Raw genomic sequence first — 27,772 nt, 5'->3', positions numbered from 1 at the left:
TTTAGAAATAGAACATGTTTCAAATCTTTCCGACGGACTCAAGTCCGATCTAAAAATCCGTTCGTCTGTATGCTAGTCCGACGGACAAAAAAAATTGATTTTTAAAACAGCTTACCTGTAAAATCCTTTTCTTGTCGTACATCACGGGACACAGAGCACCATAATAATGACTATCTGGGTTATATGCTACCTTTAGGTGATTGGACACTGGCAAGCAATAGTAAGAAGGTTCCTCCCATATAACCCCTCCCATACAGGAAGTACCTTTAGTTTTGTAGCAAGCAATGAAGATCCCAGAAAAAAAAAAAAAATAAAAAAAAATAAAAAAAAGGAGGGGAGGAACCTCTGTGTCCCGTGATGTACTCCAAGAAAAGGATTTTACAGGTAAGCTGTTTTAAAAATCAATTTTTCTTGATCGTACATCACGGGACACAGAGCACCATAATAATGACTATCTGAGATGTCCTAAAGCAATGCATTTGAGGGGAGGGAACATAGTATTCCTACACCCCTTTTTAGGCCCAGACTTATAAAGCTGCTTAGAGCATGCTGTGGCCAAAAACAGTCTCCCTTTGAGACCTAACATCCAGTTGATAAAACCTGGTGAACGTATGAACTGAAGACCAGGCGGCCGCTTTGCAAACCTGAGCCATAGACACCTGTTGGCGGACTGCCCTAGACGTACTAACTCCTCTAGTAGAGAGCGCTTCGAGATATCGAGGTGGAACCTTGTGTTTCAACTCATAAGCCTGGATAATGACCTGGCGAATCCACCTAGAGATGGTTGAACTAGTTGCTGCCTGTCCCTTTTTAGGACCCTCTGGCAGAATGAAAAGAGTCAGTCTTTCGAAAAGGGTCTGACATCTCCAAGTAAACCTTGACTGCTCTCACCACATCCAGTGCGTGAAGTGACCTTTCCTTCTTAGACCCAGGGTTGGGAAAGAAGGATGGTAAAATGATATATCTTGATTTAAGTGAAAATTGGAAACCACCTTAGGTAAAAAATCTGGACGGGGTCGCATCACCACATTGTCCTGATGTACAAACAGAAAGGGTTCTTGACAAGAAAGGGCGGCCAATTCTGACACCCTTCTCGCCAAGGTTATGGCCACCAAAAAGATCAATTTTCTAGTTAATAGGATCAAAGGAATATGTCTAATAGGTTCAAAGGGTTGACTCCGTAGAGCTGATAGCACTAAGTTCAAATCCCAAGGGCATAAAGGCGGCTTAACCGGCGGCCTAATTGCAGCACCCCCTTGACGAAGGCTCGTACCAAAGAATGAGATGCGATTGGCCTATGGAAAAAATATGATAAGGCTGAAATTTGTCCCTTAATGGTCCTTAGAGATAGGTTTAGATCAGTTCCTGTTTGAAGAAAGGCAAGGACCCTCCCAATCGAATACTTGCGAGGGTGCCATCTTCTCCTCTCACACCAGGAAATGTATGGATTTCCAGACCCTATGGTAAATGCTTCTAGAAACTGGCTTTCTAGCATTTATCAGAGTAGACAGAACAGATCCTCTGATACCACGTCCTTCAGCACCCTGGTCTCAATAGCCATGCCATCAAATTCAGCGACCGTAAAGAAGGATGATATATGGGACCTTGAGACAACAGGTCTGGATGGTATGGGAGACACAACGGATCCTCCACCGCCATTCCTCACAATCTCTGAGTACCAAGACCTCCTGGGCCATCCTGGGGCCACTAGAGTTACTGTTTTCTGTTCCTCCTGTATCCTGCGTAACAGGTGCGGCAGCATCTGGATTGGAGGAAAAGCGTAAATTAGGGAAAACCGTTCCCAGGGAATCGCCAATGCATCCGTCCCTACGGCAAGTGGATCCCTGGTCCTGGATACAAAGCTGTCCACCTTGGCATTGAACCTGAAGGCCAGGAGATCTACCTATGGCATCCCCCAATGCTGGCAGATTTGAAGGAACACCTCGGGGTGAAGAGACCATTCCCCCGGTAACAATTGCTGATGACTTAGGTAGTCTGCCTGCCAATTGTCCACACCTGGAATAAAGACTGCTGACAGAAACGGTACGTGCCTTTCTGCCCAAATTAATATTTGATTTACTTCCCTTTGGGCTGCCCGGCTCCAGGTGCCCCCTTGGTGGTTGATGCATGCCACAACCGTGGAGTTGTCGGACTGGACTCTGACCGGAAACCCCTGCAATCTGGATGTCCAGAATAGGAGAGCCAAACAAGCTGCTTGGATTTCCAGTAGATTGATGGGCAAGGTCTTTTCTACTTGGGGCCATTTTCCCTGTACTGAGGCCTCTTCCAGGACTGCTCCCCAGCCGAGACGGCTGGCATCCGTAGTCACCACCTTCCAGGTTACAGGCGGAAAGGATTTTCCAGGATAGTTTTTGGAACAACCTGGAGTGGAACTGCGCTGAAGGATGCCACCATCTTGCCCAGCAGCCTCATGCACAGTTGAATTGAAGGCCTTCCTACCCTTTTGACTTCCCGGACCAGCTCCACTATGGACCTGACCTTTAAGGGAGGTAAAATTACCCTTTCCTGGGTTGTAGCTAGGATTAGGCCTAGATATGTCAAGACCTGAACTGGACAAAGGGCTGATTTGTCCGTATTCAGAATCCATCCTAGGAACTTCAGGAAGTGAACGGTAGTTGAAACGTTTTCCACTAAGGTGGAGTAAGACTGGTTCCTTAACAGAAGGTTGTCCAGATATCCTACGACCGAGATCTTTTGGGACCTTAGAAAAGCCAACACTGGAGCCAAAATTTTTGTGAAGACTCGAGGGGCCGGAGGCTAGATCGAACGGAAGTGCCACAAACTGGAAATGACACCCCTCTACTGCAAAGCGCAGAAATCTTTCATGGGGACCGAAAATTGGCACATGTAGGTACGCATCCTTGATGTCTATGGATGCTAAAAAATCCTCTCTTCACAAAGATGCGATTACTGAATGAACCGACTCCATACGGAAGGTTCGGACATTTAGAAAGGAATTTAGGGACTTGAGGTCCAGAATGGGCCTTACCTCCCCATTTGGTTTGGGCACTGAATAGGTTTGAATAGAATCCTTTGAATTTTTCCTTGTGCGGAACCTCGATAATTACCTGCTGCCTTTCTAGCTGTCTTAAGGCTAGGAATAGGCTTTTCTTTTTTACTGGGTCCGATGGGACTCTGGATACCAGAAACCGATTCGGAGGAAAATCCCGGAACTCTATTTTGTAATCTTGTGTTACTGTGGAAATGACCCACCTGTCCTGAACCAATTTTCCCCAAGCGTCTGCGAACCGCTGCAGTCTGCCCCCCACTTGCAAGAGTGGGGGCGCCCCTTCACAAGGAGGACTTGGAATTGGTTTTGGCTGGTTTCTGGGTCCAAGGTCTTTTTTGAGGTAGGCGGTTGAGGCCGTCGATACCTCTTGGGTGAAGAGGCGCCTGGCCTGGGAGCGTTGGGGATCTTAAAGGAAGGCTGCTTATTCCTTCTTTTAACTGGAAGCAAGGAGCTCTTTCCTCCTGAGATCTTTTGGATATATTTATCCAGATCTTCTCCAAACGCTCACCATGAACAGGAAAAGCCGCAAGTAGCCTTTTGCATGGCATCTCGGCTGACCAAATCTTTAGCCACAAGACTCTGCGCATATGGATTGAAAGCAGCGCAAAACGAGACATCTGCTGGATCCAGTCATTTAATGAGTCTACCGCAAAACATAAAGCGCGAGGAAGTTCTGAAAATTCGTCAGAAAATTCCTCCTGAACAGGTAAGTTCCCGATCAACCTTTTAAAACGGTCCTTCAAGGACTGACAAATACCGATATCTGCAACTGTAAGGATTCCAGCTTTTTATCTGCTGGATCTTTAAACCCTTGGGCATTATCCACTGGACAGGTTAAGCTTTTATTCACTGATGAAATGGCGGCATCAACCAAAGGCGTATCCCACCTTTTTCTGAATTTTTCCTCCATAGGGTATAAAAAGGAAAACATTTTGGAGGCAAATATATCCTGTCCAGGTGGTCCCAGTCAGCGTAGATCACCTGCTCAAATAATGGATGCACAGGGAACGCCTAGGAACCTTGCTGAGGCCGCAAGGATCCCAACGTAGCACAGGAAAGCCCTGGTCCCTGAACGGGGGGGGGGGGTAACTTAAATCCTGCTCTCACCATTTCAGCCAAAGATTGGATGAATAATTTTTGGGATTGGGAAGCCGATATAGGTTCTTCGGAACCTGAATCCCCCTCCAAGAATTCTTCAGCTTCTGCATCCTCCCTAACTTTTACGGCCACCTCCTCCAAATCCTCTGCCCATTCTGGATCCAAATCACAAGGACCCAACTGGCTAAGAGCGTCCTGGTGCTCTAGTGATTCTCCACTGGGACCAGGCTCAGGAGAGGGAGGTCTATGATGTTTCTTCCCTCCCTGCGTTACTGAGGCAATCATACCCGCTATTTAGCCTTCAAGGCCAGCTAGGGCTGATGCCAAGTCATCCTTAGTAACATAAGCCGATGCAGGGATATTGGTAGTGGCCACTACACCTGACAGATGCAATGGCTCAGCCAGGCCAAATGCCGCAGGTCTTTCAGGGGAGATTGATGCAGCAGTAGCCTGAGGTTGATCTCCTGTTTTTGAAGGAGTCACTTTAACCCCTGGACTTGCCCTGCTCCCTGAACCTCGTTTTCTGGAAGACATTGCTTACAGGGTTTGAGGAAATAAATATATATATCTATCTATCTATCTATCTATCTATCTATCTATCTATCTATCTATCTATCTATCTATCTATCTATCTCCTCTCTAGTGCTATATAGCTGAGCCCAGCGTATAGCAACTATCCCGGCCTTTAACCTTCAACGTGTTGCAAATGGCCAACTCACGTGCCCAGACCTTGTGTCCCACCGCACTTAGGATCCTGGCTCTTGCGAGCCTACACTGACAAGCAGCAATGACACACGCTGACTTCCCTCTATATGCACGCACGCCCGGGAATTTACTGCGCATGCGCACACCCACGGGGAACCTCGCGGCGACCTCCCCGCGCGGGCATGCGGCGCACATCACTGACGCACATGCGCGCCCGCCACACATGCGGGAGACACCAGCCTCAGCAGTTTGTAACATAAGGCACAAAAATTTTTGGCAAAACACCACATGTTATAGCAACACAGTAATACAGTTTAGGCCTCCAGAGGGAGCACTCACCGATCCTCGCTGCAGGGCCTGGAACAGGCCCAATCTTCCCCTATCACCGCGGGTAGCGCCACAGAGGACCTTCAAGGACCGGGTCCCCCTTTGTTTCGGGGTCCACACCCTTGGACCTGTAAGGCACCCTTCTGGTTTCCTTGGGCAGGCGATAGACCAGGAATACCATATAACAAGGGTCCAGCACCATAAAGGACACATTACAGGAAAAACCTTGTTCTTGAACCAAGGCTCGGGTACTATCCACTTTAGCTTTAATATGCCATCCGAATGGATCCAATTAAAACATCCTCACTGGGACATTATTGAAGAATTTGAAGAGCTTCCACAGCCGTGACCATCACCTTCAAGACACTGGCAAAAAAAAAAACTAAAAGGTACTTCCTGTATGGGAGGGGTTATATGGGAGGAACCTTCTTACTATTGGTTGCCAGTGTCCAATCACCTAAAGGTAGCATATAACCCAGATAGTCATTATTATGGTGCTCTGTGTCCCGTGATGTACGATAAAGACAAAGGACGCAAGGGCAGCTATTGGCTACTGGCTATGAACTTCCTTATTCTAGTCTGGTCGTACGTCATCACGTTCGAATCGATCAGACTTTGGTGTGATCGTGTGTAGGCAAGTCCGTTTCATTGGAACTCCGTTGGAACGCAATCGAAAAGTCCTTCGGAGTTCAGTCCGACGAAAAGTCCGGTCGTGTGTACACGACATAACACTCCCACCACCCGCCTGTTAGTGCGGGTACCGTTAGTCTTGCCTAGGGCCACGCAAGTGACAGGATCAGACCCAAGCATCTGGCTGCAAGATAATCAGCGGGAGGCCCAGGGAAGTCTATACTTAGCAACCCCTATCTATCTATATATATATATATATATCTATCTAGATCTATATCTAGATAGATATATATATATATATATATATATATTTTTTTTTTTTACACACTGTTACCGATTAACATTTTCGTGTTCGTGTATGTATTCTCCCGGCAGGCTAAAGGATTTAAGAAAACCCCTGCCCATTGGGAGTATCTCAGCCAATCTAATGCCACCAGATACCCAGCCACCTATCGGCAGAAGAGAGAAGTGCAGCAATTCTAGACTTGGGGTGAAGTCAATTAATCCCTAAACAATGAGACAAGGTAACTACACCTGGAACGTAAATTTAGGAGCAACCCTGCCTAAACATCAGGGTGCTATGGTAATATACTGCAGCTCACCAATCATTAAATTCAGTGACTGCAGTGGTTTATTTAGATATACTAGCAGATTTAGATACACTAACAAATTAAAGTGGTAAATGTGTTTTTCTAAACATTCTGATACACATTTGCAGGACAGTGTGTACTATTGCAAAACAGACTTACTGGCCAGATAACCAGGTGAAAACAGAGGGAGCAACACCTAACAATAATAAAAAAAAAATAATGCAGCCACCACTAAGAATTGGTAAGTTGCAATATAATAATGTATAATGTATAATAATGTATAATATAATGTCTGCTTTTGGGTTTATTACTGCTTTAACCACTCTTCATGTTGCACTTTGAGATTTTATTACAGGAGATGATTCTCTTGATAAATTAATTGGTAACAGCATGTTAGAACTGAAGCTTACTTACATTTTTGGGGGGGATATAGCATCAGGGACAGAACTTACCTAGAATGAAGAGTATCCAATGTCCTGCTGGCTCCTGATCACTGTACAAATTCTCTCTTCAGGGATGCTGGATCCTCCTCCAGAATACCTTGTATTATTTTCCCAGAGTGTAAAGTGTTCTGTGATTGGAGGAGGGGCACCCTGTCATTCATCTGTTACCATTCTGGGTAAATGATACAAAGTGTTTTGTGAACGGTTGAAAGGGGAGTGTGAGCCATGAAAACCTCCACTGTTATAGCCAGGGCAGTTAACCCACGCAGTGCTGGAAGTTCACCTCTGTGAGGACATTTCAGCATCAATAAAGAGACTTTTACAGAAACTGTACAGTATATTCTTCATTAGAGGCAGGTTATGTTCCTGGTACACCCCAAAATACATTCTGCTACTCTTCCCAAGTATGGCAATACCACATGTGTGAGACTTTTACACAGCCTGGCCACATACAGAGGACCAACATTGAAGTAGCACCTTCAGGCGTTCTACGAGCATAAACGACACATCTAATTTCTCAACCACCTATTACACTTTTGAAAGCCCTGGAGCACCAGAACAATGGAATTGCCCACAAAATTACCCCATTTTGGAAAGCAAACATCCCAACGTATAATCTATGAGGCATAATGAATCTTTTGAATGGTTCATTTTTTTCCAGAAGTTTTTGGAAAAATGGGAAAAAAAAAAAAAATTTATAAGATATTTCTAACACATAGCATGTATATAGCAAAAATTACACCCCAAAATAGATTCTGCTACTCTTCCTGAGTATGGCGATACCACATGTGTGAGACTTTTACACAGCCTGGCCACACACAGAGGCCCAACATTGAAGTAGTAGCTACAGGCATTCTAGGAGCATAAATTACAAATCTCATTTCATTCCTACCTATCACACTTTTGAAGGTCCTTGAGCACAAGGACAATGGAATTACCCACAAAACAACACCATTTTGGAAAGCAAACACCCCAACGTATATTCTATAGGCATGGCATGGGCTGCAAATAGGTACTCGGGTACTTTGATGGGCTGGAGACAGGTACTCGGGTAACTTGATGAGCTGCAGACAGGTACTCGGGTACTCTGATGGACTGTGATAGGTACTCTGATGAACTGTGACAGGTACTCTTTATTGGGGGGGCAATCAGTGTGATTGGTGTACACTGTAAGCGGTAACGAGATGTTACCGCAATCTCCTTCTCATACACGATCAGTGTGTGAGAAGGAGATCCCGGTAACATCTCATTACCGCTCTATGTTTACATTTAGTGATCGGCTGTAAAAGGATCACAGCCGATTGTGTGGTAAACAGCCGCCGGCCAATGGAACGAGCAGTGTTCCCGGGAACACGCTGCCACCGACGTGCTCATGCGCACGCGCCGTGCAAAGTGGGGCGGTACAATCTGATCGCCCGTGACTTCATCGCGGCTGATCACATAGTAAAACAATAATAAAAACAAAAAAAACGCGCTATAAAGTATTATAAAAAATCGTGAAAGTGTATAGTCCTATACAGAAAAAAGTCCAACAATCATAGGTGAGTGACGTGAAATTCATCAATAGTTCATATGTTGTAGGGTGAAAATTCAAATGAAACACATCTATGTGGTGAAATGCTTACCAGAAAGTAAGCCAAAAACGGGCGAGTGGCTTAAAACCCAGCCTGGGCCTTTATAAAACGATCCCAATGAGACAGGATAGGTCACACTCATCCCGTGTATTCAGATCCACAAAGGATTACCCAAAAATATATAGCAAAACATAGCATAATATGGATAACATAAAAAACTCAAAAGAAGAGAATAGTGCAACACTCAACAAAAAACAAAATCATATATATTCATAAAAACATCCAGTGTCATAAACACACATAGGATCGTTACGTGAGTGCCATGCAATCATGCAATAAAGTGTGTTTTCCCTAAATGGGAAAAAAAATGTACGTGAACCTGACACGCCGCCACCGAAGGAACAGGGATGCGCCCACACTCCCTGTTTAAATGGATGGACGTCATATGACGCCCGCCCAGAACGAGAGCCATGTCATATGATGGCCGGCGGGCGGCAAGCGGTTAAATATGTTACGATTGTAATTCAGATACATCTGAATTTCTGAATAATAAAAAGTTTTGTCTGAATTTAATTCAGGAACGAAACAAACCGCACATGTCTACTTGTATCCCTTTGAGTTGGAGAGATCCTTCTCCCCCCTCAGCAGTTATAAGGTTTAAAGAGGAGGCAATCAGAAGGATGGAGAACTCTTCCTTACCTCTCAAAACAAAAACAAAAAAAAACAAAAAAAAAAAAAAAAAAAAAAAAAAAAACACAAAACCTACATAAAAACAACCAAATGTGGTTTTATTGGATCGATTTTGCTTTTTCAGACAAGGGCAAGGCTCTGATGAGTGATTATTCATAAATTTGGGTACCCTCCATTATCACAGGTGAGAGAAGACCCTTATTATCCCTCAATCCCATGCTAATTTCCCCTTTTAGTGGCAATCCCTGCTTCCCCCACTGCCCTAAGTCATACCAAGTCCTCCTAGTGTCCTTCCTTTTGCTTACATATCTGTGCCTTCTGTTATACCCTTCTCACCTCTCGTCCCCCCCCCTCCCCATTTTTTCCTAGTTGACAATACCTTGAGGTCATAGACATTGAGGTACCAGAAATTTTCTTACTATAGCATACTACTTTTCTCAAAAGAATGTACTGACATATCTTGATAATTATGCCCTGTTCACATTGGAAAGTGATTATTCTGTACGAACATTTAGAGTATTGTAAAGTAGCTTGATACTGTTTAGGATTGCTTTATATTGTACCAGAGGCCTGCTGTTCTAAAAAGCAAAAAATAAATAAATGCAAAGCATGTGATGTATTGTGACACATTGACACGGCTCCCTTCATAGTGCACAGTAGTGTGGTAGGATGCAGCCATTGGTATGGACATCCCTAAAAACCATGTTACACCTATCACAAAGGCATAGAAAGCAAAGTGCAGTGCAGAAAAAATGCTAAATTGGGACTCCAACAATGCTACAGCCTTAAAAGCGGAGCTTCACCCAAAAAGGAGAAGTTCCGCTTTAGGCACTCCTCCCCCCCTCCTATGCCACATTTGGCATGTAATTTTTTAGGGGAGGGGGAGAGGGTACCTAGTGTTGACAGGTACCTGCTCCCACTTCCGCTCGGATCGCCTAGGCGGCCTGAGCGGAAGTTCTCCTCTCCCCCTCCCTTCAATCTTCTGGGACATGTCACGGGTCCCAGAAGATTGAGGAGCTGCAGTGCAACTCAAAATGCGCACCCGGCTGTGAAGCTGCAAGCTGTTACAGCTGCGTGCCCACACTTGTAATGCCAGCGCCAGGAGCAGAAAGGGAGAGAACCAAAGGGTTCAGGCGGCCACATCGCTGGATCCTCGGGACAGGCGAGTGAGTGTTTATTAAAAAAAAAAAAAATCAGCAGCTACACTTTTTGTAGCTGCTGACAAACCCCCCCCCCAAAAAAACACAAAGACCTTTGGCACTCCGTTTTAATGTTGATATACAAACCATTGACTGTTCTAAAAGGCTAGCATGCGCCCCCACCTCCCCCCACCTCATGTGACAGTACCCAAGATGGAGAGCAAGGAGAAAGTGTCCTGCTGGAGGGGGAATGAGCCTGACCCTCAATGGACCCTGGCACTCCCCTTGGAGAGAAAGTATGGAGGTACCCACTGTCTGTGGAGCTCTGAAGATATTGCCGTTTGCCTGATCATCCTTATTTTTGCAAAACCGATTCCCTTTATGTACTTTTTCGCACTGTGACAGCAGGAGTCTGGAAGACATGTTGCTGGAAATATCTGAAGTCCTAATCCTCTATCCTTGTGAGCTTGGAGCAATAAAACATCTTTGAAAAAGGCAGAAAGTGACTGGCACCCAATGTTATTTTAATTCTCCACTTCAAGTGGTTCTAAGGAATTAAAGTTTTTTTTTTTTTTATCCCAATTCATTCTCTGAAAAAGAAAAAAAAAAAAAAAAAAAAAAAGGAGGTGGGGGGATGCAAAAATGCAACATTGCTCCATATGGACCAACACAAAATTCAGTCACTACATTCCAAATATGTTTCATGTACACGTTAGAAACAATACACAAATGCCATGCAAATTGTATCTCAAATGTCTGCATGTTAGATGAAAAACTTTGCATGGCCATGATCAATTAGCATTACATGGTAGCATTTCAGTGAAGTTATTCACCAGTCTCCATCAAAAAGTAGAATACAAATACAGCTGTCTTCTTAGACTTGTGTGGAAGGCTGGAAGCATACACTGGGATCATGACAGGGCCAAACTGTTAGGACTACATCTTGTCAAACAGATTTTCATTTTATTGAAGCCTAAAAACATCCAATTTAAATAGCTATATTTTTATTATTTCCATTTCATATGTATTGTTTAATGTAAAAAAAAATAAAAAAAAAAACTTTGACATCTGATCCATAATTCTACAGTACAGTGTGGGTATATAAGAATAAATTTAACGAGCAGCTATAGTTAAAAAGTAATATCTATCTAACCTGAAGAAAAAAAAAACATAATAAATCGCAGCTTACCAGTCTTTAGATATGATTGCTGCATTGTTTTCTTTGGCCACAGATGGATAAAAATTCAGCCAGTTTAGCAGGGACCATCTGTATTGATCAGCGTGTAGTCATACCTGTCTGACAGAAGTCGATCGTTAGATCGACATCTGTTGGACAAGTTGGCAGACTTATCAATCAGCTGCTGCAGCCTCATTTGTATGGATGGAGGAATTTGTTATTTCTCGTTTAGCCCCCTGGCTGAATGAAAAAAGGAAGGAAAAGCAACCCATCTATGGCCAGCTTTAGTTTTCACCTGGTGAGCTTGCCAGTAACACCCTCCATAGACAAGAAAGACAATGCTCACTCATTGGGAGCAGCGTTGACACCCTAGAACAGGAAATGTTAGGACTACAAATCTCCTCGTTCTCTTCTCCATACCATAGCGGGGAGATGTTCTGTAGTCCACAGAGACCAGGCAGGGATAATAACAGTGCAGAGGAGTATTTTTTTTTTTTTTTGAATGTATCTAACAGACTTGACAAAAAACTTTGAAAGATATATTTAACAGACCAAAGAAGCAGTAATAAATAAATAATAATAATAATAATAATAATAATAAGTATATTGTTAGGCTTTACATATACTTTAAAGTGTTACTAAACTTACAACAGTAAAATCAATCTGCATTTGCAGTAAAGCATGCTTGTTATACTCATGGTGGAACCTACAGGCAGGTCCATAAATATTGGGACATCGACACAATTCTAATCTTTTTGTCTCTATACACCACCACAATGGATTTGAAATGAAACGAACAAGATGTGCTTTAATTGCAGACTTTCAGCTTTAATTTGAGGGTATTTACATCTAAATCAGGTGAATGGTGTAGGAATTACAACAGTTTGTATATGTGCCTCCCACTTTTTAAGGGACCAAAAGTAATGGGACAGATTAACAATTATCCATCAAACTTTCACTTTTTAATACTTGGTTGCAAATCCTTTGCAGCCAATTACAGCCTGAAGTCTGGAACGGGATGGGTTTCATCCCTGGTGATGCTCTCCCAGGCCTCTACTGCAACTGTCTTCAGTTCCTGCTTGTTCTTGGGGCATTTTCCCTTCAGTTTTGTCTTCAGCAAGTGAAATGCATGCTCAATTGGATTCAGGTCAGGTGATTGACTTGGCCATTGCATAACATTCCGCTTCTTTCCCTTAAAAAACTCTTTAGTTGCTTTCGCAGTATGCTTCGGGTCATTGTCCATCTGCACTGTGAAGCGCCGTCCAATGAGTTCTGAAGCATTTTGCTGAATATGAGCAGATAATTTTGCCCGAAACATTTCAGAATTCATCCTGCTGCTTTTGTCAGCAGTCACATCATCAATAAATACAAGAGAACCAGTTACATTGGCAGCCATACATGCCCATGCCATGACACTACCACCACCATGCTTCACTGATGAGGTGGTATGCTTTGGATCATGAGCAGTTCCTTTCCTTCTCCATACTCTTCTCATCACTCTGGTACAAGTTGATCTTGGTCTCATCTGTCCATAGGATGTTTTTCCAGAACTGTGAAGGCTTTTTTTAGATGTTGTTTGGCAAACTCTAATGTGGCCTTCTTGTTTTTGAGGCTCACCAATGGTTTACATCTTGTGGTGAACCCCCCTGTATTCACTCTGGTGAAGTCTTCTCTTGATTGTTGACTTTGACACACATACACCTACCTCCTGGAGAGTGTTCTTGATCTGGCCACCTGTGAAGGGTGTTTTCTTCACCAGGGAAAGAATTCTTCGGTCATCCACCACAGTTGTTTTCCATGGTCTTCCGGGTCTTTTGGTGTTGCTGAGCTCACCGGTGCGTTCTCTCTTTTTAAGGATATTCCAAACAGTTGATTTGGCCACACCTAATGTTTTTGCTATCTCTCTGACGGGTTTGTTTTATTTTTTCAGCCTAATGATGGCTTGCTTCACTGATAGTGACAGCTCTTTGGATCCCATATTGAGAGTTGACAGCAACAGATTCCTAATGCAAATAGCACAATTGAAATGAACTCTGGACCTTTTATCTGCTCCTTGTACATGGGATAATGAGGGAATAACACACATCTGGCCATGGAACAGCTGAGCAGCCAATTGTCCCATTACTTTTGGTCCCTTAAAAAGTGGGAGGCACATATACACACACAGGTGGGTTTGAGTTGTTAGTTCGCCCCTCATCCCCTTGTTTAGGGCATTCAAAATGATTTCCTCACAGGTTGTGCATTGGCCCTCCTCCATGTGTTCGAGCTTGCTTGCTGTGACACAGCCAAATGCCTCGTGGCCACCAAGGGTCGCGTTAAGTGCCGCAGTAGCCTGGCTAAGGAAAATGGTTGCTGACTCCTCCAGGTTCCTCGCCTCCCTGGTCCTTTTGGTTGGAGAGCGGAGGGGAGGAACATGGGATTCCGTCAGACTGCTTGCCACGGCCTCCTCCTGGCTGAGACTTTCCTGTGTATGAAAACGGTACATAGTTTGTTTTTTGGTCATCAACCACACACAATTTTGAGCTCATGACTGTTGCAAATTGAATGTTACCAAATAGAAAAAAAGACTATCCTTCTGACCCCAGCATTTTTCATTCTTATCCCAATCATTTTTGGCTACTACTGTCTATTGACATGTAAACCACTTTGTTAAATCAGAAATTAGTGATTAACAACATCTATCATTCAATTTTTGACAAGAAATATGTTCAACAATGCTATACCTGGCTCAAGCTGGGCTCCTCCACATCTTCTTCCTGGGTGGAAGGCCCAGGTTCGACTTCAGGAGCCTCAGCTGATGTGGAAGGAAGTGTAGATAGTGATGGCTTGGGTTCCGTCTGGTCTGACAAAAACGTAGTCTGTCTTAGTACCACAGCCTGGGTACATATACGTCATCTGCTGCTGCTCCGGATCTCATGGAATCCTGGACCTTCTTGCACTCCCTATTATATGTGCTCCTCAGGCTACCAATTTTGGCCTTCAAATAGCTTATGTCTGCCGTGGAATACACCAGCTTCACCAATTCCAACAGTTTATCCAGCGCTGCCCTCCTCTTTTGCTTGTTGGAGTAGTCCCTGCATTGGACTTGGCAGCTCCCTGTACATATCTAGGAATTTGGGCAGGAAGTCCGGGTCAGGGAATTTATCCACCATTTTAGCTGCAAGACACAACACAAGACAAACCGTAATGTCAGGCTCTCCTAATCTTGTCCCAATATAGGCCTCAATCTATAAGCAGTATAAGCCACTAACCACTGATGCCCCAATTACAATTCAATACAAAACAATACAATTACCTTCGTTTGCATGATCGGCGCTTACAATCCTCCGTCCTCCACTCACAGATTATACGCACGATACCCGCGTGTTATGCTTTATATACACTGCGCATGCGTCAAACTCCGCCCCTGTCCTTCTTTCTAGTGCATCCCCTGCCTCTTCTCTTTCAGGGGAATGGGAGAGCACATGGCGGAAACACAGCAGGTGTGTGCTGTTTTCAGCAACGACGAGGAAATCCCGGAGCAAGGCAGTTCCACATCCAGGAGGAGATATAAGGCCTCAAATAGGTCCTTTGAAGAGATGGTGGACATCTTGAAGAGGGCAGACTATGATGGGAAGTATGGACCGTACAGAAACCCAAATGTGAGAAAGGCCAAGATCAATTGTGAGGAGTCTGCAAAGGACTTTTGGGGTACAAGAATCCAAGAAGCAAATGAGGAAAGGCTGGTCAAACCTGAAATTGAGGGATCAAGTATCAGTATAGAAAGATCAGGAAAGTGCTGCAAAAAAGTTTTTGCCGTGTGTTCCTATTATTATTACTTTCATGCTGGTACATGTGCTTTTCTTTACTGTTGTACAGTTTAAAAATGGCAAGTTTGAGGTTCGTGGGCACAGTAATCGTTCACATTAAACATTGTTCGTTCAACCACTAATACAACGTTTTTGGCAGATGCAGGTTAACTACATTTGTTCATGCCTATTTTGATTAAAAGAAGTTTATTACATTGTTGTCTAGATGTGTTTGAAACTATAATGAAATGACAACTTGATTCAGTGTAAGGAGAGGACACTCAGCAGCTGTTTACACATCTGGACGCAGGAGCACTAAATGTGGGACACCACAACAACCTTTTTATGGTGTCCCACACAGGTGCTTCAGTGGATACTAGGGGTCTCTCCATGTGTGAAACTTGCACACATTTTTTTTTTTTTTGAGGACAAAGAGGACATTCACAGCATATTCCAATCATGGTAATTAGGGAATGATGAAATAAATATAATACATTAGCAAACATTAAATACATAGAATGTGATGTTAAAGGAGAAAACTTACCTTAATATAGTCCTTCTGCAGGACCTGTATGATGGCAGAACAGATCTCTGGAATAATGATTCCCAGAGCCTGGGGGGAGATACCAGTCATGAACTTGATATCCTGGAGACTTCTACCCCGTCGCCATATAGGGGGACAGCAAAGCCAACAGACGGTGATAGACTGGGTCCATCATCCAGCGATAGTTCCTGAAATCGTCAGGATTATTCTCCTGAAGCTCCCGCAACAAAGGCATATGAGAGAATTGGTCACGATTAAGTAACCAATTCTTTGTCCATGAACTCCTCCTGACCCCTGTTCATGGACTGGACTTGGGTCAAAGCAAGAACTCCAACACCAAGCCCAACAACAGCACGAACTCTACGACGAGTACCTAACCGCAACATGGCTAGAAAATGGTCGGCTGCTCAGAATGAACTGACAGAACGCACTGAAAATCAGAAAGGACCTGATAAGAACGAGCTGAACATCAGAAACGAGCGGACAAGAACGCACTGAAAAACAGAAGCAAACTATAAATAGAACGCACTGAAAGACAGGAACAAACTGCCAACTTGCACTGAAGAACAGATACAAACCGACAAGCACAAACTGAAAAGCAGAAACGAACTGAAAAGCATGAATCGTCTCTCACCAAACTTCTACTAACACGAGATAAACACGAGAGTAGCAGAAGGGACCCAAAGGGTGGTGCACTGGCGCATTCACGTTCGGAAATGTTGGCCAACTTTTGTGTGACCGTGTCTATGCAAGACAAGTTTGAGCCAACAACCTTCGAACAAAAATCCATGGTTTTGTTGGCGGAAAGTCCAATCGTGTGTACGGAACATTAGTATGTTGACAGAACATGGTTCTACTAAAAAACAACAAAAGTAATATTTGTCTGCCTTCCGGTGTTCCAATTAAAGGCTCTGTGCAAGCTTCATGTAATTCTGAGAAAGATGTTTGGGAGAAATTGACAAAACAGAATTTATTATGAATGTTCAGTCTTATTGACAAATAAACAAAATATGAAATGTCCATGTTGGTGGCACACATTGGAAACAAACCAACAAGAGATGGATCTCGGAGTTTTGGTAGATCATAAGCTTAATAATAGCATGCAATGCCAAGCTGCGGCATAGATTAGATAGATAATATTGGGGAACAGCAGAAAACGCAGAGAAGAGCAACCAAACTGATAAGAGGCATGGAGGAGCTTGGCTATGAGGAAAGATTAGAGGAACTGAATTATTCTCTCTTGAGAAGAGGAGGGGGGGAGGGGGTAGGATCAACATGTATAAATACATAGGTGGTCCATATATAGTTAACTTGGTGTTGAGATATTCACTTTAAGGTCATCACAAAAGGAAAGGAAGGGGGCACTCTTTACATCTGAAAGAAAAAAAGATTTAATTTCCAAATACGGAGAGGCTTCTTCACAGTAAGAGCTGTGAAAATGACTCCCTCAAGTGCTGGTTCTAGCCAGCTCAGTAGATTGCTTTAAAAAAGGCCTGAATTATTTCCAAAATGTACACACTGGGGGTTATTTACTAAAGGCAAATCCATTTTGCACTACAAGTACAAACTACAAGTGCAAAGTGCACTTGAAATTGCACTTGGAAGTGCAGTCGCTGTAGATCCGAAGGGGACATGCAAGTAAAATAAAAAAAACAACATTTTAGCTTGCACATGATTGGATAATAAAATCAGCAGAGCTTCTCCTCATTTCAGATCTACCCCTCAGATTTACAGCGACTGCATCTCCAAGAACACAGCCTCATCTCAGAAACTTGTGCTTGTTCATACCATCTGTGTGGGCTGTATTACTCACAAAACAAAGACTATTCAAATAGCCCTATGTGCTAGGTCAGTTCACACCAATGCGCAGTGTTAGTGAGGACTTTAAAAAAAAAAAAAAAAAAAAAAAAAAGTTGCATTTTTGCGCAATGCAGCGTATTGCCATGTATTACAACACGCTACAGCAATAGGGCAAAACCATTATGTTAAAAACAAAAAAAACAAGAACAAAAACACACAACCGCATTGTAACTTGTGGTAAGAATGCATTGCACCATGCCACAAGTTTAGAAAAAAAAAAAAAAAACACACCACACACACACATTATGCATGCCCTGTGATGTGAATGAGCCCTTAGACTCTATTCACACTAATGCATCTTTTGATGCATTTTGCAGATATGCATGGGAATTTTTTAACATGGGTTCCTATGGAACATGTTCACATCAATGCATTTCTGTGTCTCTGCATTTTTGGAAAGGGTCGGGGACTTTTTTTCATGCAAAATGCAGCGTTTTGCATGTAATAGAATTCAATGGACCCAAATTCGATTTTTTTTTTTCTTTTCTTTTTTTTAACACTGTATACAGTATAAAAAAAAAAAAAAAAAAAAAAAAAAGGAAAACGCGGCAAAAACACATGTTCAAAAACGCGGCAAGCACGGCAGAAAGCACTGCAGAAACGCTCCAAAGCAACATGCATAGATGTGAATCGAGGCTTAAAGCACATGGATATTCAAATCAGGCTAAGTATGCAATGTTCAAGCAGTGTAATCTCTACTGTTAACACAGTGCAGCCCAGGAGAAGTTTCTCCCAAGCTATTGACTAAGTAACATCATCAACATGTTTGGACACTTTAATTGCACTTGTTAAAAAAGTCTATTTTAAAAATACTACTGCTGTCAGATAATATATTTAAAGTGGTAGTAAACCCTTAAATATACCCAGTAAGGTGACTGGCCTCAAGTTATGCAGAGATGAAACCAATCCTCCTACATACAGCAAGTTGTACCAATTTATCTGCAGCCCTCTCTTCTCTACTGCCGCTCAAAGTACAGAATTTTTACAGCTTGTCTGAGCTTTCAGAAGGGGGGGGGGGGCAGAGAGAAGGAGGGGTTTACACTCTGTAAATCTCAGTGAGAAGTGCTCTGAGAGCTGATGGAAGGGCAGGGACACACCCCCTTCACAGAGCACTCAAGAATAGAGCAGAGATTGTCAACAGACTGTATGCTGAAGCTCACTTCTCATCACCATTTTCTCTTGGTGTGAGGAAAACCTGTCAGAAGTGAGGATAGTAGATAGAGGAAGGAAGCAGCAGACAGACGTGACAGATGCTCTGGATTGAAACAAGTACACACAATAGAGGGATACACTTGATTCATAATTAAGTTCAGAGGTTTACTGCCACTTCAAATATAGGTGACTTAAAATAAACTGAATGTCAAGACAGCTCAAAATACAATAAATATATGTTGGACCAACTGTGACAAGATTTTACAGGGTGTCTCATGTTCTCGAACATAGCTTATCAGGGGAAAAAAATAAAATAAAAAAAATAGGAAATTGATATTTTAAGACCTGTAGAACAATGATTTTATTGTTGATTCGGGATTCTTCAAGGATAAGGATTGAAATACTGTGCAGTGATATGTTGCATTTATATAGTCCTAGGCAGAAGTGCAAGGCAGACCATGCCAGTATATATTATATGCCCATCAGAGCCTAGAAATCTTGGTGAAATGGAGTACCATTCCTGTACAAAATTTTAGTTTACTAGTGTAACAAAAACGGGGGGGGGGGGGGGGGGGTAGATTCCAAAGTGGCAATGGGGAAGGGGGGGGCAGGGGAAAGTAGGAGAGGGGGTGGGAAGGGTTGTCCAGTTTTCCAGTGGGGATTGGGAGTTAAGAAAATCCTTTAAACCAACCATAGAGGATTCAAATCTCAACTGGTTCAGCAGGGCAGGCTGGCTGATTGGATCAACTTTGGTACATCGATCGACTTGGGGTACAACCAGCATGTTGGATTTCTAGCACACGATTACTGCCAGCGGCTATAGCTTCTATAGCTGTCTTCTCCTGGCAGGGGCAGCTCCCAGCACCTCCCCGACAGGAGAACACAATAGCTTTTTGGGAGGGATTCCCCCATCAACACAGTCAGTCAACCTGTGGTTGCAGGAAAGAAAATTGCAGCATCTATGGCCTGCCCAAGTCAGAATGTGTTGATAGTGACAAGTCAAGAGTATTAATTCCATAAAGTGATGCGCTTGTATTATCTATTTCAAAATGTGCTGCCTCTTGTGCCTATTTGATACTACTAAAATAAATGAAACATTGTGTAAAACTTTTGTTAAATAGTAACTTGTGTTTAAATAAACCGTAGCAACTCCATTACATAGACACATATAAAAAAGGATATGGTAGGTAGTTTTCTGATCAAAGTCAAAACATAATTAATAATCCACCAAATTATATTAGAACGATACCTCCTCCTCTGATAAGCCCAGATTCAGTGAGACTCTGTCAGCGGTGGAGCGGCTTGTCTATAATCAGCCGCCGGCATAGAAGAGTAGATAGCTCAGCTCCTTCTCCTCCTCTGATAAGCCCAGGCTCAGTGAGACTCTGTCAGTGGTGGATCGGCTTGTCTGATCATCCGCCGGCATAGAGAGATAGTTTGCTCAACTTCTACTGGTCTTCCCCCATATACAGGATAAGATTAAGAAAAACACCATTGCGCACATACCCTGTTTCCCCGAAAATAAGACCTAGCGTGATTGTCGGTGATGGCTGCAATATAAGCCCTACCCCCCAAATAAGCCCTAGTTAAAGTCCTTGTAGGTCTTGTTTTCAGGGTAGGGCTTATTTTCAGGGAAACAGGGTAGGACTTATTTGGGGGGTAGGGCTTATATTGCAGCCATCACTGACAATCACACTAGGTCTTATTTTCGGGGAAACAGGGTATCAGCCAAATTTTAGATATCATAAAAAGCCACTTAATGCCACTCACATGCTCCCTAGGATATAGATCGCATTTAAACAGGATAACGGTCAGTCACATCCAGCTCCGTGCTGCTCAGGGCTGCTGCTCACACACTCACAGGCAGATCGCACTCCAAACAGAGCGTCACAGGCTAATTCTCCCCACGCGTATCATCACTGACACGTGACTTTTTCAACTTGAAACTTTCAACTTGACCCTTGAAAAAGTCACGTGTCAGTGATGATACGCGTGGGGAGAATTAGCCTGTGACGCTCTGTTTGGAGTGCGATCTGCCTGTGAGTGTGTGAGCAGCAGCACTGAGCAGCACAGAGCTGGATGTGACTGACCGTTATCCTGTTTAAATGCGATCTATATCCTAGGGAGCATGTGAGTGGCATTAAGTGGCTTTTTATGATATCTAAAATGTGGCTGATATCTCCGCAATGGTGTTTTTCTTAATCTTATCCTGTATATGGGGGGGAAGACCAGTAGAAGCTGAGCAAACTATCTCTCTATGCCGGCGGATGATCACAGACAAGCCGCTCCACCGCTGACAGAGTCTCACTGAATCTGGGCTTATCAGAGGAGGAGGTATCGTTCTAATATAATTTGGTGGATTATTAATTATGTTTTGACTTTGATCAGAAAACTACATGCTTTATATATTGGAAATTCTCATTATTAATCACTGGCTGAAAGTTTTTGGGAGTGTTTGATAGAAAAAGGCTCGGAACAACATTTTCTCCTGAACATATCCTTTTTTATATGTGTCTATGTAATGGAGTTGCTATGGTTTATTTAAACACAAGTTACTATTTGACAAAAGTTTTACACAATGTTTCATTTATTTTAGTATTATCAAATAGGCACAAGAGGCAGCACATTTTCAAATAGATAATACAAGCGCATCACTTTATGTATTTATTTTAACTAATTGTGGGGTGTCACTAATTGATTGCAGCTGTATTACCTTATTTATTTATTTTTTCACTATTGGATTTTTTCACTATTTTACTATTTCTACAAACCTCTTTTTTAGTCCACTTCAGCGCTTTAGGAATTTTATAATTGAAGTCAAGAGTATTGTTTATCTCCCAAACCAGGGGCAAAGTCAGGGTTGCTTATAAGAGGGGCCTAAGGCAGGCCGTACATGTGATCTCCTTTCCTGCAACCATGGGTTGCAAGAAAGAAAACCACATGATGTCCCCATCAACACTGACTTTGCCGATTGAGAAATCCTTCCTGTGGCGCTATTGTGTTTTCCCGGCATGGGAGGGGGTTAACAAGGGGAGCCGTCCTTTCTGGGAGAACACAGTGATTATTGCTAGCGGCTATAGCCACTGGCAATAATTGCATGCTAGAGATCCGACATACTGGTTGTACCCAAGTTGATCGTTGAATTGACTTGGGTTAAACAGCCTTCCCCTACATGGATCGAATCTTGGCCAGTCCCTGCTGAACAGGCCGAGATGCAAACCATTTATGGCCAGCTTAATTGTGATGCTATTTTCAGAGATAGATTTACGGATGCCAGAGTTTTGAGGGATGGGCTAATAATAGGATGGGTTTTTAGAGCTTTAGTGTGATTTTCCTTTACCCTAGAAAGACAGCAAAGGTTTAAAAGTGAGTTTGCCTATTCTGGAGCAAAACACTGGTTTTACATCGTTCCAGGACTCTAAAGAGGTGGGTCATCTGGTGATATTATATAATATAGGTAGTAGCTGCACCAAACAAACTTACCTTCACTAATGAATGCGCCCACTGGGAGCACAGTATAAACTGTATGTATTATTAGCTACATACAGTATACTGCTTTGTGTTCTGGCAGCAGGATGGGGACTTTCCATCCAATTTTTGGATTAAAATCAAGCCGGGCTGAGTGCTGCTCAGCCATTCACAAGAAGCTTTGTATTTTCTGAATGAATACAGGGCTCCCTCTTATTGGCTGAGGTAGAGGATGACATCACGATTTCCATATCAGCTAGCCACAGGAAGCCTTGTATTCATTCAGAAAGTACAACTTTGAACTTGAAGCTTGTGTACCACAGCACTGTGTATTGTATGTAGCCGACGTCACATACAATTTATACTGCGCATATGGTAGCAAAGGTAATAGTTAGTCTGGACTAGATTGGTCTATTTTAGAGTGACAGAAAGCTTGAGTTTGGTTTTAAAACAAAAAACCCTTCTGTGCTGCAGCTGCCCCCAGAGCCCCAATTTCTTACTTAAACCAGATCGTTCCAGTGACGAGCATGAGCCCAGCAGCTCCAGCCGCTGTCTCAGGTCCTCGTTGGATAGATTGATAGCAGCGGGAGCCACGTGTTCATTAACACGTGAGCGGGGGGCAGAGTGTCCTGCTGTCTATGTCAGTCAGGTGGAGCCAGAAGCGCCACGGGGGACCCTAGAAAAGGAGGATCGGGGCCACTAACTGCAAAACCCTTGCACAGAGCAGGTAAGTATAACATTTTGTTTAAAAAAAAAAAAAAAACAACCTTTATGTAGCAAACTCCCGGGGCCCCTGAAGCCGAATGGTGACCTCCAGAGTTAGGGACAGCTGACATCCTTCTGTGTAAAGTGGGTTACAAGGCATGGTGGGAGTGATGCAAGATGAAATGGTGGGTGCCAGACACTTTTAGAATGCAAAAAGAGATTTATTGTCTCTTGAATAGAACTGGGGGAGAAAGGGTTAGGGCCAGGGCAATCTAAGCAGATGCAATGATAATTAGCAGACTCTGAGACTTCTATAGGTAGACAGCTATACAGGTGAAGGCATCCAGTCGGACACCACTTCTGTACAGGTAGGACCGCTGTCTCCTATGGCAACAGTCTTGTAGTATTTGCTTACGAACGGTAGTTGTATTCAACTATTGGCAATACAAACCGTTCTCTGTTTATTCCACAATCACTCACTGTGGATCTTTGATCAAAGAACTCCCAGTCTTTCACTAGACTTCGGATCTAATAGCCACTGGATCCCCTGAACTCTTTCACTGTTTACTGCACTCAGTATCTTCCTCAAGTGTCACCCCTGCTGACCTGCTAGGTCCCTGGCTTGAAACTCACTGAAGCTTTCCCACTTTTTCACAGTCTCCAACTGATGAGAAGACTGCTCAGGTACTGACTTCAGATTATTCACAGTGATCTCCGGTAACAAGGTGGATGGTCCCTTAGTGGCGTCAGCTTCCCCTTCCACCTCTGACCACAGTTGGTTCCCCGTCCGGCAGAACCGCTACTTCTGGTTGGACTGCAGGCCAGCATTCCCAACCCTACGCTGCTCTCCTGCTTCTGGATAGGTCTCAGACAACCTAGCAGCCAGATTCCCCTTGGGATAGGTCTCAGGCTTCCAGCCTAGCAGCCCAGGGTAGTACAACACACGTCCACCCAGACAGCCATCCTGTTGGCACAGAACCCTGATCACCTGACTCCACCCAAATAAATATGCTCTCTCCTAGCAGGCCAAGGGACTTAAAGAAACTCCTACCAATTGGCTGAGACACCCCATTCATTCATAATCTGTTTTTGCTATGCCCTTGTCTTATCCAATGTCATCAGCTACCATGCCACCTAGTGACAGAGCAATGAAGTGCAGCAATTCCAGAATTAGGGGGAAAAAAAAAAAAAAAATCAACTGATCTCCTAACAATTGGCCAAGGCAACTATCGCCTGGCAACTAAATTTTATAGCAACCTTGCCTAAACTTTAGGGTGCTACATCTACAATCACGTTAATAACAGAGTGATAAGGATTTGTTGCCTACAGTAACAACTGTATTTTTTTTAGTCTGAGATAAATTATGAGACATTTTTTTTGTTCAACCAGTGGGTTGAAAAAAAAAATAAATAAATAAATAAAATTGACAGATTCTTGCATTCACATAAGTGATAAGGATGCAGGAATCTCCCCTGTTGTGCTATTGTATTCTGACAGAGGGACCCGCTCCTCCTCCCACCCTCCATGCTCAGAATACATTGATCAGCGATGCAGTCATTGGGTGCATGTGCCGATCAAATGCTGGTTTTCCAGTAGGACTGTTCAACATAAGTTAGACCAGCTTCTGCTGAAGAGACAGTGGTACACACGTACTGAAAATTCTACTAATTCCTCCTGAACCAAATTTTTGCTACGTGTATACCCTGCTTTATATCTATAGGCAAAACCATTGTTTTCATTCTAATCACTTTGTATATGAAATCTGCCTTTGTATGTCCTTACAGACAATGCCCCATGCTGTGAGAACATTAACATTATAGCAGAGAATGAGGAATGTGTCTGTTTAAAAGGGGCTATCAAGTCCCCTAGACAAAAACAAGCAATTAACCCATGCAGGTGCAGCCCCAACACAAGAGAGGATTTTTAGATTTCCTGAAATTCAGCTTTAGGCCCCTTTCACACAGGTACCTCTGCTAAGTGGAATCCTCTTGCTCTCCTTTGATCCTCACTGAGCAGGTGGATGACAGGTTCATGTCCTCTCCGCTATGTAGAACAGACACAGTCCCACTCTCCCCAATGGGGCAATCAGATGGAAACAGACCACCTGTCTGTTACCATCCACTCTGATCCACTAGACGAATGAAGAATAAGACCACCATCCATCTGTTTTTGGCAGACAGGATCAGATGGCGGCGGACTTGTGTCCGCTGATACCCGCCACTCCATAGAAGAGAGACCGGAGGGTCCGATCAAGTCCGCCTAAAAAAAAAAAAAACCTGATAGGCAGACATGATAGGACAGCCCATATAACTTCTGGTCATTAAAAATGTATACCTTTGGTGTGTCAGTTAAACTGCACTACAAAATTAAAAACCTGTAACAATACTTCTGTACTCTTGATCAGTGGGACCACTCACACCTGCAGATTTTTTTTTCCTTGTAGCCAAAAAGAATGCGTTTTAAACAATAACTTTCAATATATAGCATTATAAAAATATACAAAGTTTAAAATGCAAGGAGTCTTGAAATACAAAGATATAACAAGCCTTTAGCTGCATATACTGCAATAATGCTACTTGAAGGGGAGGGGGGTCACCGAACCCCACAAACAGCGTATCTTTCACATACATAGTTTTGTTATTAAGGCCTGATTCACAACTATGCAGGTTGCAGTTTACATTTTTCAATAAACGCTTTTGATCCATTGAAGTCTATGGAACCAAAAACAAGTCCCTGGCCCTTTCCATAAAATGCACAGATGTGAACTACATCCATAGGAAACCATGTTAAATGGACTGTAGTGTGTTTCTACAAAACTGAAAATGCACAGGTATGAACCAGGCCTAATGCAATTCAATAGGCAATGTCCTAGCAAATAGAATTGTGTTGTGGTAATTTAGTGCAATGCTTGGGCCAAAGTGCACGACCTTAGTGTTCAGTGAATTCTGCAATCAACGTTAATAAATTCTAATTTGGTGCATCAGCTGCCCCTCCTCCTCCTCATTAACACTTGAGCTTAGTGTTATGCAGTTCCCAAAGAGTGACAACCCTCAAGGTGAAGAATTCCAATTATTTTTCAAAAGGCTGATTCACACCTCAATCTCAAAAAAGTGCATGAGCAGTAACACACACTTTTGGACCTTTAAACTTTATTGATTTTCAAAAAGGTTTACCATCATCCCCGTATTATTGTAGGCAGAAAAAGAAGAAATGCACCCTTGGGACTATAAAAAGGTAACCACTAAAGTATTATTTAAAAAGTGTTTCTTCTATATATCAAGATCATTGGACTTATGTTGGAGAGAATCATGCATTTTTTAAAATGCTTAAATAGAAACATGACATATGAATGCCATATCTTGTTATGTTTCTAAGTAATATGTTGCCTAACCATTTTTCTCATATCTTATGGTTGTTACAAATAGCATATTTAAAACTAACACTTTTTTTAATGTCCTCCTATTTAAATGTCTATGGCACAAAAAACACATAACTCTGCTCCTATACTACAAGTTGCACGAACAAAAGAAAAAAAAAAAAAACGCGCTTGGCTACGCTCACATGTTCATGGGGGGTATTACGCAGCTGGAAGTTGTTGGTACTCCTACACTCCATTTGATTTTCAGTTTACAGGTTCCAGAAGCATAATAAAATGTCCTGAAGAAACAGCGAGGTCTGGGCACTCCACATACCACAAGTATTAAGTTATTAAACCTGTCCAACAATCTATCATGTTTTTCAGGACGCCTCGAAGGCAAAATGCTTTCACACAAGATTCTTGGATGGCCCAAGGTTGGAAGAAATGCAATTTTACATTTTTTTTTTTATTTTTTTTTTTTTACAAAATGAAAAAAAAAAACAAATCGACTTACTTGACTAAAGGCTGCTTCTCGTTTTTTGGATAATCGATGCACCCCAGTCTCACACAACACAGAGCACACAGCCAGTCCTTCAGCCCCATGGATTCTAGAGCAAGATAAGAGACATGAAGTGAGCAGACTGAAGGCTCACCTTCCTCTTCTTTCCTCACTCACAGCATATAAAGCGCCTGTCAATATGATGAGTGTCTACAAAACCAGAAGCTCAGGTACAATGCACAGTACAATATTACTTTTTCAGCTCTAGCACAGAGTAAAACATTCTCTTGAAGAATATAAACTGGAGAGGGGAGGTTAGTAAAAAGCTCAAGATCTCAGTCATGTGGTTAAGTAACTCTAACCTGCTTGACGATCAACCATTTCTAAATGCTAATTACTTATTAGCATTTGTGTGGAAGGTTTTGTAAGAGGCACACCGCACAGCCTAGTGCAAGCTCAAACAAAACATTGCTGAATGGCTTGTCGGCTTGCCCATCAAACTAGTTGTGTAACTGGAATTTTTAGTTTAGAGGATGATCTTGTATTGTAATGAAATGTTATACAATGTATTTGTATTGAACGGAATCAACCAAAGGGGATGCCTAAAGCTCCATACACACTATTAGATTTTCTGCAGATTTTTGTCTTCAGATTTACTAAAACCATATAATGAGGTCAAACCTTATAAGTTCCAATTTGTATGCAATCAGGCAGGCCCTTGCACCACATGGTTTTGGTAAATCTGAAGACAAAAATCTGCAGAAAATCTAATAGTTGTGTATGGGGTCCAAGGGCAATTCCTAGCGTTTGTCCCTGGAACTGTTTCTAAATGCTGCAGGGTTTTTTTTATCCAGCTTTGTAAAGAAAACCTTTATGTGAACTAATATTTATTTTTCAGTGGTCCAGGCATCTTAAAATTGAACTCGCATATGAAAACTGTTTTACCTGCCAAAAGGATTTGTATCACTGTCCATCAGGTCCTCAGATAGCCTTC

General features: G+C 42.7%; 1 protein-coding gene across 4 annotated transcripts in view; it reads right to left on the bottom strand.

Annotated features, from left to right (window-relative positions):
- MREG (melanoregulin) overlaps positions 1-27,772 on the bottom strand; it is a 152,710-nt gene that overhangs the window by 34,239 nt on the left and 90,699 nt on the right. For 2 of the 4 annotated variants that reach the window (XM_073633581.1, XM_073633580.1), the window contains one exon: positions 26,794-26,887. In XM_073633581.1, coding sequence (XP_073489682.1) covers positions 26,794-26,887 — 94 coding nt within the window. Of the gene's footprint in view, positions 1-26,793; positions 26,888-27,032; positions 27,057-27,140; positions 27,257-27,772 lie in introns of those variants that run through there. The other 2 variants (XM_073633582.1, XM_073633583.1) reach the window with 2 other exon arrangements.

This window comes from Aquarana catesbeiana, linkage group LG06 (assembly GCF_042186555.1).
Source record: "Aquarana catesbeiana isolate 2022-GZ linkage group LG06, ASM4218655v1, whole genome shotgun sequence".
Taxonomy (NCBI): domain Eukaryota; kingdom Metazoa; phylum Chordata; class Amphibia; order Anura; family Ranidae; genus Aquarana; species Aquarana catesbeiana.
Note: the sequence above shows the minus strand (reverse complement) of the source record. Positions and strands in the feature narration are given on the sequence as shown.